We start from the raw sequence: 13,413 nt of genomic DNA, 5'->3' as shown, positions 1-13,413 counted from the left end.
CTGGACTGAAAGCTAGGTTCTAGAGAAGAAATTACACTATTTCTTGGCTGCCTGTGCCATTTAAAAAATTGGAATGCAAGGCAATTGAGCCTGTCCTGCCTAACACAATTGGTCAGTGCACTCCCCCATTTAAACCTTCTGTCTGTCTTTCTGCTGCCAGTGAGGACATGCTGATGACGTATACTCTATCACTCAGTATACTTTCTAGTTTTATTGTCACCTTCTCCCACATAAAAAGCTGACTGTGACAAAGGGGAGTGTTGTGATACATACCAGGTTATGCTCATATAGAATGAAAAAGCATAGGAGGCCATTTGGCCTATCCTGCCTATCTTTGAAAGAGTTATGAAATACATTCCACTGGCCCACTCTTTCCTCATAGCCTGGCAAATCAAGTGACTGCAGGATATTGGAGGTCAGTCCTAACTTCATGTTGCTAAAAATGAAGATAATCAAAATCATCCTGCTTGATGCCATTAGTATTTTGGTTTTGCTCTCTGTGGGTAATCATTATTTCACCTAAGTAAATTGGTGTTGACATATTGACTTAAGAAAGTGAAAGTCAGCTGCTCTGAAAAGATAGATCCGAGAACTATACATCATAAGAATTAGGAGTAGGTCGTATGATCCTGGATCTGCTCACCCATTCAATAGGATCCTGGCTGACCTACTTTCCACCCAATTCCTATATCCTTGGGAGTCTAAATATCTATCGATCTCTGCCTTGACTATCATAAGGATAAAGACCAGATCACAACATATTAAATATTTTTAATTACTTGCTAAGTGACATGAGTCTAGGCAATTTCAATCCAAATCCTACAGAATAGATGATGACACCATAAAATTACACATTATTCCTGAAGTGGTAATTTCACAAATAGGCAGTACACTGCTAAACTCAGTTATGCTCATTTTGGGTTAAGGAACTTAAATCTAGAAATACAATATTTGGGATAAGTGGCTGACATATCAGTCCATGCTTGTGTCAAGCATATGCAAGTTTGTTAAAATCCAATGGTAATCTCTGGGCTATTGTCACATGTCTTTGTTAAGTCCATATCCACAATATCTGTTGGCATTCCCCTATCATGCTAGTGATTTCCTCAAAATATTCAACTAGATTACTCAATCCATCCACTTGTTAAATGTAGGCTTGTTGCAATTTTTAAACACCACCACTTGGAAGTTCCTGCCAAGCCTCTCATCACCCTGACTTGAAAATATATTGCTGTTTCTTCACTGTCGCTGGGTCAAAATTCAGGAACTCCCTAACAGCACTATGGGTGTACATACACCACATGGACTGCAGCAGTTCAAGAAGGCAATGCACAACCACCTCAAGAGCAATTGGGGAATAGGCAATAACTGCTGGCTTAGCCAGCAATGCCCACACCCCATGAATGAATAAAAAAATGCACAGGAACTAGTGTTTTAACTGTAATTAAACACAGGAAGGAAACTATTGATTTACTCTAAATAATATGTAAATGCAAAATCTCTTTTCAGTCAATAGAAAAAGATAGGATTTACATTTGTACAGCTACTTTCACAATGTCATAATGTTCCAAAGTGCTTCTTGAGCAACAATGTACTTTTGAAGTGCTGTCATTGTAATGAAGAGAAATAATTCATTTTGTTCACTTATTGGTACCTCTTGTTAAAGAAATAAATACAGGTACTAATTATTTGCATAATTTCAGCATATAAAATTGCAACTTCTGAATGGTTTCGTGGGCTGTTACTTGCAACTCTGTAACCTGGTAGATTGCTAAAGGAATAGAAGATTTGTAACTGGTTCCTTTGTACAATTTGGACTGTTAAACTGTGACATCCTCCACAGACTTTGGAGCTTACCAATATTGTCTATACAACAACAATTCATATTTATATAGCATCTTTAACATAATTAAACAAATAAAGGCACTTTACGAAATATCGCATCAAGCCACGTAAGGAGATATTGGGTCCACTGACCAAAAAATCTCTCTCTTTGATCAGGTTTAAGTAGTGACTTAAAGGAGGAAAGCAGAGTAGAGAGATGTGGGTTGGGTAATCCAGAACTTAGGGCCTAGGCAACTGAAGGTACAGCCATCAATGGTGGAGCTTCAAACTTCTGTGCATTAAATTTCATATGCCATTTGTCTGCCCATTCTACCAGCCTGTTTCCTTTTGAAGTCTATACTATCCACAGTTCACAATACTCCCAAGTCTTGTGTCACCTTTTTGAATTTGTGCCTTGCATACTCAAGCCTAGGTCATTAATATAGAGCAAGAAAACTTCACCAAATATCCATTATTTGGTGGAAAAAAAACATGGCAGTTCTGGTGAACATTTATAAAACACTGGCTCAGTCTCAACTAGAGTATTGTGTCCAATTCTGAGCACCACCCTTTAGGAATAGTGTGAAGGCATTAGAGAGGACACAGGAAAAATTTATGACAATGGTTCCAGGGATGAGGGACATAGATAGATTAGAGAAGCTGTGGTTATTCACCTTAGAGAAGAGAAGACAGAGAGGAGATTTGATAGAGGTATTCAAAATCATGAGGGGTCTGGACAGAGTTGATAGGGAGAAACTGTTCCCATTGGCAGAAGGGTCAAGAAACAGGAGACCCCAACTTAAGGTGAATGGCAAAGAACTAAAGGTGACATGAGGAAAAACTTTTTCACACAGCACTTAGTGGAATATATTGCCTAAGAGGGAGCCATTTGTGGCTTTCAACAGGAAACTCAATGCGTGGCCTTTATTAATTTTTAAGAATTAATTCTCAGGATGTGGGCATTTATTGCCCATTCTTTGTGGCCCTGACAAGGTGGTGGTGAGCCTTCTTAAACTGCAATTCACATGCTGAATGAACTCCTACAATTTTGTTCGGTAAGGAGTCCTAGGATCTTGACCCAATGACTATAAACGGTAATATTAGTCCAAGTCAGGGTGCTATGTGACTTGGAGGTAAGGGTATTTGCAGTCCTTGTCCTTCAAGGTGGGTGTGGTTGTGTTTGGGAAATGATGTTGAAGAATTGATGAGTTGTCGCATTACATCTTGTAGCCAGTATTCTTACAACATCCCCTTGGCAAAAATTTGTGCTGTTAAATTTTTTGCTATAAGTTTTGGTTAAAAATCAATGAAAAAATGGTGCTTAGGATTTGTTCTGCATAGTCAAACCTTGTTACTGTTACTCGACTAATGAAAATGAATATGCATTTAAATACTTAAAATTCTTAGCAAGATTTCAATTTTTCTGCTTCACAGAAGATTGGAAAGAAAATTGCCATTGTTTTGCTAATGGAGGGGATGGATATGTAGGCTAGAGGCTGAACAATGACTAATTAGACCGATTTGTCCTGGATGGCATCAACTTTCTTAAGCCTTGTTGCAGTTGCAGCCATCCAGGCAAGTGAGAACATCTAGGTTAAAGTGCATAAGACAGAAGGTGCGGTGGTGGAGGGTTGCGTGGGGAGGGTGTAGTTCAGGGCCCCAGCTGCAAAGGCAGCTAATAGAGCCTCCAATACCTCCATTGTACAGGATTAACAAATTGCTGTCATTGAAACTCCAGGCTACAACACACAATACAGTTCTCCTGAGGATAGTTCTTGAAATTAGTCCTTCAGATTTTTATCAAATATTTTAGGAAGTAACCAAATAAATTTTATTCAAAATGACGACTGACACATTGGCATAGTGGTAATGTCCCTAGACTAGTTCAGCTAATGGTCTGGGAACATGGATTCAAATCCCACCATGGCAGCTGGTGAATTTTGAATTCAATTAATAAATCTAGAATAAAAAGCTAGTCTATGGAATGGTGGCCATGACAACTATTATTGATTGTTGTTTAAAAAAAAATCTATCTGGTTCACTAATGCCCCTTTAGGGAAGGAAATCTGCCATCCTTCCCAGCCTGCATGTGACACCAGATCCACACCAAAATGTGGTTGACTCTTAATTGCCTTCTGAAATGGAAAGTTCAAGGACAATTAGAGATGGGCAACAAATGCTGGCCTTGCCAGCGATGCCCATGTCCCATGAAAGAGAAAAGAATGTCATCTGACTAGCTAAATGCTACTGAAGAAGTCACTGCACATGGTCAAATCATAGGATCCAACTTCAGTTAAATGAGGCATTGCAAGTCTAAGGCCAAGACAGCCTGAGGCCTTCATGTAAAAACTTTAATATGAAAAAGCAATTTAGTTGATAAATGTAAGCATGTAATTGTGAAATATGGATGCCAACTGAACTGAAGAGTATTTTCAGCTTTTTTTTGCTTCAGATTTCCAACATTTTCAGTTTTATGCTTTATGCAAGGGAAAAAAGAACTTGCATTTAAAAAGTGCCCTTCATTACCTTAGGACATCTGAAAGTGTATTACAACTAATTAAGTATTTTTGAAGTGAAGTCAAGGCTGTAATGAAATGAGCTGGTCATTTAGACACCATGATTGTTGGCAATGATGCTGCCAGTGGACTCAAGAAAGGAACAGGACAGAAAATGCACCAAGAAGGGGTAATATTATCCTCAACAATAATAACAAAAAAAAGTTCAACATTTTACCTTCATCTCTCTTGTAAGGAACAAGACTAATTTTCTTGGCACTGTTCTCTGGGAAGCAGGAAAATTGAAATTTTATTTAGAATTTTTTAAAATGTTAAGTGCAATATTCATTTTCATTGGTTAAGTAACTGTAACAAGATTTGACCACACAGAACAAATCTTAAGCACCGTTTTGTTCGTTGATGTTTAACCAATACTTTCAAGCAAATGCTACTCCAAGATAAAATCTAACGGTAGACTTATGTTTTGGGGTGTTGTAAGAATATTGGCTAACGATACTCTTAGAAATTTTACCATATATTTCTCAAACTTTTCTGGGCATTTGGTATGAATGTATTCCTAATGTATTGTTTGTTACTTTTTTTAATTCCAGTTACATATTTACATGCTTTCCAGGCTTTCACCCATACATTTTGGATCTTTTTCTAAAAGAATAAATTTGTATTTTTTTAGGTTCAACCAGAACCACAAAACAAAATACTGACAATACAAACATATTAGTAACAAGTTCAAATTGTGCATCATTAGTGTCACAGGCATTGGTACAAATATCGCAGTAAAATTGAGAATGGAAGCTACCCTTGTATCACTTTTTTCAAACTAAACAATCAGCAAGAGGGCAATGGTAATAAATAATAAAAATGTTAGTGTTTTGTCCACTCTGAATGGGCCTAGTATTGTTCCCTTTTGATCCCTTCACATCAAGGAAGAAAATCATGGCTTGCTCATGTACTAATAAAAGGCAGGACATCTTCCCTGCAAAGTTGGGAGCCTCCTTTGCCTAGTCCTGCACTCCAAGGTTCTTCCACAACTTTTCTCAAATTTCATGTTACAATCCTACCATCCCTGCACTAACCTGCTTCCAGATTCATATTTCTGAAGATTGTGGGTGTACAATGAGTGTTCTCTTGATGGATTATAAGCCTCTTCAACACAATGCTGGCAGAATCATTGTGTGGAGAGTTTTAACATTACACAGTAATCCCAATAATATATCTTAGATTTGTGATCAATGGCAGTTCCCATGGCTCATAACCTGAGTCCGTCGCTGTGTTATGAATATGTAATTTCATGATTCCTATGTTTTAGAAATATAACTTTAGTTAGGAATTGAATTTTTAAATGTAAGATGAATGGAAATATCTGATTGAGAAACTGGTAAATAACATGAAGTAAGGGCAATTCAAACAGACTTGGGTAGTTACAGTTCAAAGAGGGACTTTTATTGTGTTGCTGGAATGGTAGTAAAAGGTATTCACATCTAGAATTATAATAGATACTTTGGATCTATCTGGAGGAGCCAGTTTATCTCAAGACATCTCGGAAAATGCTTTGAAGTTGGAGTGTAAACCAGGGAGAATTCAATTGTTCATGTAGATTGCCCAGATTGAAAAAGCTAAAAACAACTTGTAAATGCTGGGGTTTTTTTTATGGAATCAGTGAGCCTAGTAAGAGAATCATTGTCTCCATTAGAGATATAAATTATTCAGGTGGATCTCAGAATCAAAGGGTAGTTTTGAAGGTAAAAGAAAATTAGTTTAAATTTCTGTTTGGGATCCCAAGTATGCCACATTGCTATGGAGATAGGCTATGCAGGGAAATTTTTGTGAGTAGTGTTTATGTGTGTTTTTCTCATAGAAGCAACTGAATCAGTTTGGAAGGCTGTGAGAAGGCATTTGTGTATCTGCCAATAGCCAGAACAAGAAACATAGAGGCCATTAGGAATCAGAAATCCTGATCTGGAGTCACTAAGCAGGAATTGCAAGTGGTGCACATGATCGGAATGAAAGGTTCATGAGGAATTAAAATTGGCAGATCTGCCTGGTAAGACTAATGGAAGAGATTGCCAGTGGAATCCTCACAGAGAGATCTTTGGAGGCCCAAGTGCCAGACTGGGAAACTGAGGAGAATTAGTGAATTCCTAAGAACTGTGACACAACTTGGTTTGGGCTCAAATGTAAAATTTGTGTGTTTGGTAACTTTGATTGGATATTTTCATCTGCCAATCCACACGCAAATCTGTTTCCTAATGTATGGTCTAAGAGTCAACCAAAGTTGCAATATAGTGATAAATTCTTCAGTGCTACAATGAACTCACCAACTGTTTTGCTACTTTTCTGGTTTCTGGTTCCAAACTTGTAGCTTTCTGTTATCTCAAGTGGCTTAGGACTGAAATGTTCCTCCAACTTGATGATGATTGTTTTGAATGGCAAATCTTTTGCCTTAATGACAGTGAGGAGATTTATTAGTGTGCCATCCATTTCCTGGCCAATATCTGTTAGCAAAATTGTCATGTGCTCAAGACACCTTATTCTGAATCTGGACCCCTTCAGTTTCACCTTCAAGCTCTGAAAAACCTGACCATTCTTTCAACTGATGAACTGAATTCTTTGCAAGCTCTAACATATGTTCCTAGCCTTCCAATGTACCCCATGGGGGCAGCCATATTCTGGCATTTCAAATGCAATACAGTACTTTCACCGTGGCGGTCCATAATAATGATACAGATGCTAAGTCAGCCTAGGTAAAACAAACTCACCCAAGCCAGTCTAGTCAATAGTTGAATAAGATGATACTAGGACCATGTAGCAGCCGATTTGACTGATAGTGGTCACACAATATCTGGAACAGTGAGGCTCAGTGCAATCCAATTGAAATCTCCGCCTTCTGAGCAGGTAGGTCACCAATAGCTAGCTGAACTTGTTCATCACAGCCCTTTACTGCCAACATTTTTGTACTTTGTTTCCATTTTGTAGTCAAAATCCATTACATAATAGGTGGCACTTGCATAGAAAGACATACACCCAGATAGCCAGTTCACATGTTTAATAATGTCAATGTGCATCGTGCATGCTTATAATGTATGAATATACTACATTGTACAACTTGGAGGCATCCAAGGAGGAGTACAAGATTAATATTTTTGCAGTGCAGTCTCAGCTGCAAACTACTATAGAGAGCGTGGCCACTTTGAGAAACTTTGCAGCAAAGGTGCTTAGCTCAGGGATAGGTTATTTAAAGAATGCTATGGCTTCTCATTAAGTTGAGAAACGTAGACCTTAATCTACAAAAGCCTGTCTGGTCTGCATGTACTAGGCTGGGAAATCAGATTAAGGTAATCTAACCCATGATTTCAGCAGCCTCAATGCTGTCCAGTGATCTGTTCTTACAAAAATCCTTCACTAAGCAGAAGCAATGTCAGGAGCTGCTATGGATCATGTCAATGTCTCTCAGGGCAAGGTCACATCTGTAATTTAAAAGGTGCAGAAAATAAGTTAAACATTAAAATAGTTGAAGCTCCATAGAAGCAGCAAGATTCTGTTTTCCATCAAATGTTCCATTCTCATTAACTTGAAAAACATTAATTTGTAACTTGATTTTTCTTAGTCACAGTTTATGATCCATGTTGTTTCTTGTGTTTGGGACCTGTAGCAGTCCATTCCTTATTTCCACGCAAGTACAAAGACTTTCTTAGGACTGATTTAGTGATTAATATATTGTAATGTGGCAAAAATGAGAAAGACAAAAGGCAACAAAAATAAAACAAGATTGCAATATTGGGTAACACCAACAATCTTGTTAAACTCGTGGTTAAAATGGCTCTTAGCCCATATGTTAGTGCAATCTCATTTTACAGATACCGCAGGCTAATGTAACCAAAGTATGCTCTTGCCCATTGTCCATGTCAATTGGTTTACTGATCTGAAGCAAGACATGGTGGCTTACTATAAATATTGGTCACATTTTGGAAAAAACCAACAACAGGTATTGAAAGAGTGTGGGGGGCAAGAAGCATCTCTGTTACGCAAGAGGGACCAACAGTGAAAGATTGTTGAAATAGGTAAGTAATGGAGTGGTTACTACAAACAGTGCAGGCTATATTGTACAATTATATGTTTATCTCCAACTATTTAGCCCAACTAAACACTTTAGTTCGGCCTTTCACAGTAATCAGAAATATATAAATCAAGCACAATTGAAATAATGATCATTGTCATTAAATGTTTTGTGGAAAGCTATATGATACTGATAATATAAGATGAATTCTATTGAAAGTCTCTGCTATGCAGAATTACTTTCCCTTCCAGTGTGATATGTACTTTGCGTATTAAATTTATGTGTTCCATGTAAAAAAAAGCAAAAACTTTCTAACTTTAAGAAGACCCTAATATTTCTTCCTTCAATAGTAGCGGATCAACTGAAATTGAGCTAGAGGAATAATTACCTGTGAAAATATTCTGAATGTGGATATTTGGTGTCAGAATGAGGTGCTGGTGCTGCATCACTAGAGCCTCCAGGTCTTCTGTTGAGATGGGTTTCCAATAATTTGCAGAGCATTGTAAAGTGGTTATTTTCTTATGATTAAGGCTTATCCTAAATACTATTCTCATTGTTTTACTGTCCAACCTGCATTAGAACAGCGCACTCATTGTAGTGCCTGGATATACAAAAAAAAGGGTGAACAAGAATTAAAAGGATATCACCAATGGAGACAGTTTTGTGGGTGATACTACTGATTGTCTTAGGATCACAGGCACAAGCAGGTAAGTCCATGTTTAATTCCAACAGTTCTTATTGACAAGTGACACACAAATTAAAATGTAACCCTTTTTTCATGACTCAAGCTCATGCTGAGGTAATTATCCAAACTCTGGAGGTAGCAAAATGTTAACAAGAAAAACCGGGCAAGATGCTTGAAATTACCGAAATTTAATGAGCAATCTGGATGTTTTAATTAGAGCCAGAGTTGCCAGAAGGCATATTGTATATCACAGAAGAAAAAAAACAACTAAGTATACATGATTACATTCAGAGGTAATAAAAAAAATCATTAAACTCTGTAAATTCCCTACTGATGGGATGAACCATGTTAACAATAGCACATGAACACACCACCAGAAAGGATGGAATAGTGTAATAATTGTGAGTCTAGCTGATATGATTGTAACTGTTTTTTGTTTGACAGGCTCTCTGCATACATCGGGAAATGAAATTGTGAAGGAAAATAGCTCTGAGTTTAAAAACACTGATATTCGAGAAATTTATGATAGTGTTGAAGGCACTGACAGTCATAAAGGAGTAAATGCACAAAATCATCAGGAAAAATCAAAAGGGGTAACTGCATAATCTTTAAAAGGAATGTATTTCCTTTCTTGAAAATAGATTATTTAAATTATTTTGACTGAGCAGATTCATTTAACAAATATTAAAACTAATTAAAAATGAAGTAATACACCATTGTGATTTACAGTTATATGTGGTCAAAGAACTAATTATCAATCTGATCTTTTGGAGCAGAATAGGATGTGGGCTTGTTGGAGCTCTAACAAGCTGATCAGTTGGGTTTATGTCCATAGTATCTTGTAAGGAGAGTTCCCAATCTCATCCATCCAGCCATCGCTTTGATTTTGACTGTATATTGGTTTAACTTCATGCCTGCCATGCTCTGGTTTATACACTACAGTTCATCTTACTAAACAGTACAGGTATAATTCTTCATTGGGACTTTCCTTCTGCCCTGCCTCATGATAGCCAACACTATAAATGGATCCCGCTCAAGCCCTGCACGCCTCCCTTTCAAACTTGTTATCATTGCTCACTCCCCACCAAAAAAAAATTCCTGACCATCTTTTCTTGCTAACTGCTGCCTCCTTTCTAATCTTAAGCTCTTTGAACATGTGAGTATTTTCTGATTCTCCATTAGCTCTATGTTTGAATCACTCCAATCTGTTTTGTGCCCTTCACTGGCATGGTGAAGTGTTAGAAATTGGTATTTTCTATTGTGAAATATGCACAGAGTGTACTAGTTTTGCAATGGCTTTTGACAAATGGCCTTACTGTGTCCTTGGTGCATTATTCCTCTTCAGCCTCTCTGCAGTCTTCAACATGTTAACCATTTGTATTGTACGTGCTTAGTATAATGTTCAATAAAAAGTAGAGTTTAACCAACAGCCTTGCCTCCAGCATTATCTGTAAGTCCAGACCAGCGCCTACTACATCTAAGACCCATAACAATAATAACAGAGATTTCATCTCCGAGTGACCTAATCCTAAATTTAATAACATCCATCCCAACCTTTATCTCAGCCCATCTATCACTGAAAACCTCATACACACTTTTACCAACTCTTGACTCAATTTCTCCTTGTCAGCCTTCAGTTTCCACTCACCACAAACTCTGAGTCATCAAAACTTTTTTTGCTGGCACCCTATCCCCCAACAGATTTTGCTCATCCATTCCCCCTGACTTCACTGACCTACATTGGCCTCGGTTTCCTTGTAGATTAAATTTTAATGTGTGTTCCTCTGTTTTGGTTCTCAATGGTTTTTGCTTTCTGCTACCTCCGTAACTACCTTCAATACAGTAGCTCTCCTTCTACAGATCTCCCTTCCTCCAATTACGGCTTCTTGTTCATCCATTCTCCTTTCATTCCATTACAGGTGGCTTTTGTCTTCAGCCACCTTGATCTCACTCTCTGGCATTCCCTCACTAAATACTCTGCCTCTCTACCTCCCCTCCACCATTTTTAAAGCACTCCTTAAAGCTCAGCTCTTCAACTACAAGCATTTGTTCATCCCTCCTAATCTCCTCTTATCCATTTCCCTCAAATCTCCTTGAAGTGCCTTGGGATAATTTCTACATATAAGGCATATATACTTGAACATTTTCGTTGTTGGTAGTGGTGGTGTTCATCCAGTTACACAACACAAACAGTCTACCTACGATAATTGCTGATTTCCAAAACATGCCATATGGCTTTCTTAATTAAGATTATATTAGTATTCAGGGCACATCATAAACTGGGAATGTATATAAACAAGTCTGTTAGCTTTGATATCTGTTTAGGTTTCTGCTCAGTTCTCACTGGCAAGGTAAGTTGTTAGAAATTGGTATTTTCTAGTGTGAAATGAGCACAGAGTGAACAAATTTTGCAGTGTGCCACTGTTCTATGTGTATTGGCAATGGTCTCACTGTTAAAAGTCATGTAGCCTATTTGTTTTTAGATGTATGCAACTTCCCACACTTTACAAATAATTCTCAATCATCCTTGAATCCCTCCATGGCCTTATCCCTCTCTACCTCTGTAATCTCCTCCAGCCCTACAATCGTCCAAGTACTCTGCACTCTTCCAACATCGGCATCCATTTCTCCCTTTGCCCAACCATTGATGGCGATTTGCTCATCCATCTAGGTCCTATGCTCAGAACTTCCTGCAATAAATGGTAGGATACTAAGAAGTATAGAAGGTCAGAGGAACGTCAAAGTGCAGGTCTACAGATCCCTGAGGTAACAGGACAGGAGATAAGACAGTTAAGAAGGCAAACGGGATACTATTCCTTATTAGCCAAGACATAGAATATAAGAGCAGGGTGGTTGTGCTTGAGCTGTAAAGGTACTAGTTAGGCCACAGCTAGAGTTCTGTGTACAGTCTGGTCACCAGAATAGAGGAAACTCTCTGGATTTCCACCTCTTTCTTCCTTAAAATCTATCTCTTTAATCAAGCTTTTAGTCAAAAATCTCAATCATTGAATCATAGAAGTTTAAGGCAGAGGCCAAAAAAGAACTTTCCAGCTCTTAGTCCACAACGTTGTAGGTTAATGCACTTAAAGTACATATGCAAATCCCTCTTAAATGCATTGAGGATTTCTGCCTCCAGCACTTTTCAGGCAGTGAGTTCTGGATTACCCCACCCTCAGGGTGAAAACACTTCTCCCCAGTTCTCCTCTAATCCTTCTACCAATTACATTAAATGTATGCCTCCTGGTTATTGACCTCTCTGCCAAAGAAAGTAAGTCCTTCCCATCTACTCTTTCTAGGCCCCTCATAATTTTATCCATCTTAATTAAATTTCCCTTTGTTTCTTCTGTTCCAAAGTAAACAATTCCAGTCTATCCAATTTTTCTTCATTGCTAAAATTTTCCAGTCCTGGCAACATTTGCTTCTTTCCTGCATTGTGGTGACCAGACTGTACGTTAGTACTCTAGCTGTGGCCTAACTAGTACCTTTACAGCTCAAGCATAACCTCCCTGCTCTTATATTCTATGCCTTAGCTGATAAAGAATAGTATCCCATATGCCTCCTTAACTGCCTTACCTACCTGTACTGCTGCTTCAGGGATCTATAGCCTGCACTTCAAGGTCCCTTTGCTCCTCTATACTTCTCAGTATCCTAACATTTATTGTGTATTCCCTTGCCTTGTTTGTCCTCCCATATGCATTACCTCATACTTCTATAGATTGAAATTCTATTTGCCACCTTTCTGCCCACATGACTAGTCCATTGATATTTTCCTGTAGTCCATAGCGTTCTTCTTCACTATCAACCGCACAGCAAATTTTTATATTACCTGCAAATATATCCTTCATTGGCTTAGAGCCAATATTTACCTGATTATGCTTTTCTGAGTGCCTTTGAGTGTTTCTCTACATTAAATGTGCTATCTAAATGCAACTTGTTGAGGAGTCAAAGGGAAGGCGATTTTTGTACTTGCTTATCTATGGATTTTATTTGTTCCATTATGTACAGGTAATAGTACAGACTGAATATGGACCTGTGAAGGGATATGTTGATTTAATTGCTACCAAGACAGTTAATATTTTCAAAGGGATTCCCTTTGCTGCACCGCCACAGCGATTTCAGAAACCGAAACCACACAAAAAATGGACCGGTAGGACTAGATGCAAACACTAAATAATAAATGAAAAGCTTTATTTTGACCAGATAGAAAAGTCATACATTGATGTGTCTTTTAACACAAGTGCAAATATTTTTTCATGATGTGGAGGCACTTTGCAAATCCTTCAGGATTAGACAGCTACTAATTAACAGCAATTCTCTTTTTTACTTGATTAGTC

At 38.0% G+C, this 13,413-nt stretch overlaps 1 protein-coding gene across 1 annotated transcript in view; it reads left to right on the top strand.

The window, feature by feature from the left end:
• Positions 1-9,043: 9,043 nt before the first annotated feature.
• The window catches only part of LOC121281527 (bile salt-activated lipase-like), a 33,035-nt gene continuing 28,665 nt past the window's right edge, over positions 9,044-13,413 (top strand). Inside the window, 3 exon segments of the mRNA XM_041194474.1 lie at positions 9,044-9,101; positions 9,524-9,672; positions 13,085-13,226. Coding sequence (XP_041050408.1) covers positions 9,044-9,101; positions 9,524-9,672; positions 13,085-13,226 — 349 coding nt within the window.

The sequence above is a fragment of the Carcharodon carcharias genome, chromosome 8 (assembly GCF_017639515.1).
Source record: "Carcharodon carcharias isolate sCarCar2 chromosome 8, sCarCar2.pri, whole genome shotgun sequence".
Classification (NCBI taxonomy): Eukaryota; Metazoa; Chordata; class Chondrichthyes; order Lamniformes; family Lamnidae; genus Carcharodon; species Carcharodon carcharias.
This window is presented reverse-complemented; position numbering and strand designations above follow the sequence as displayed.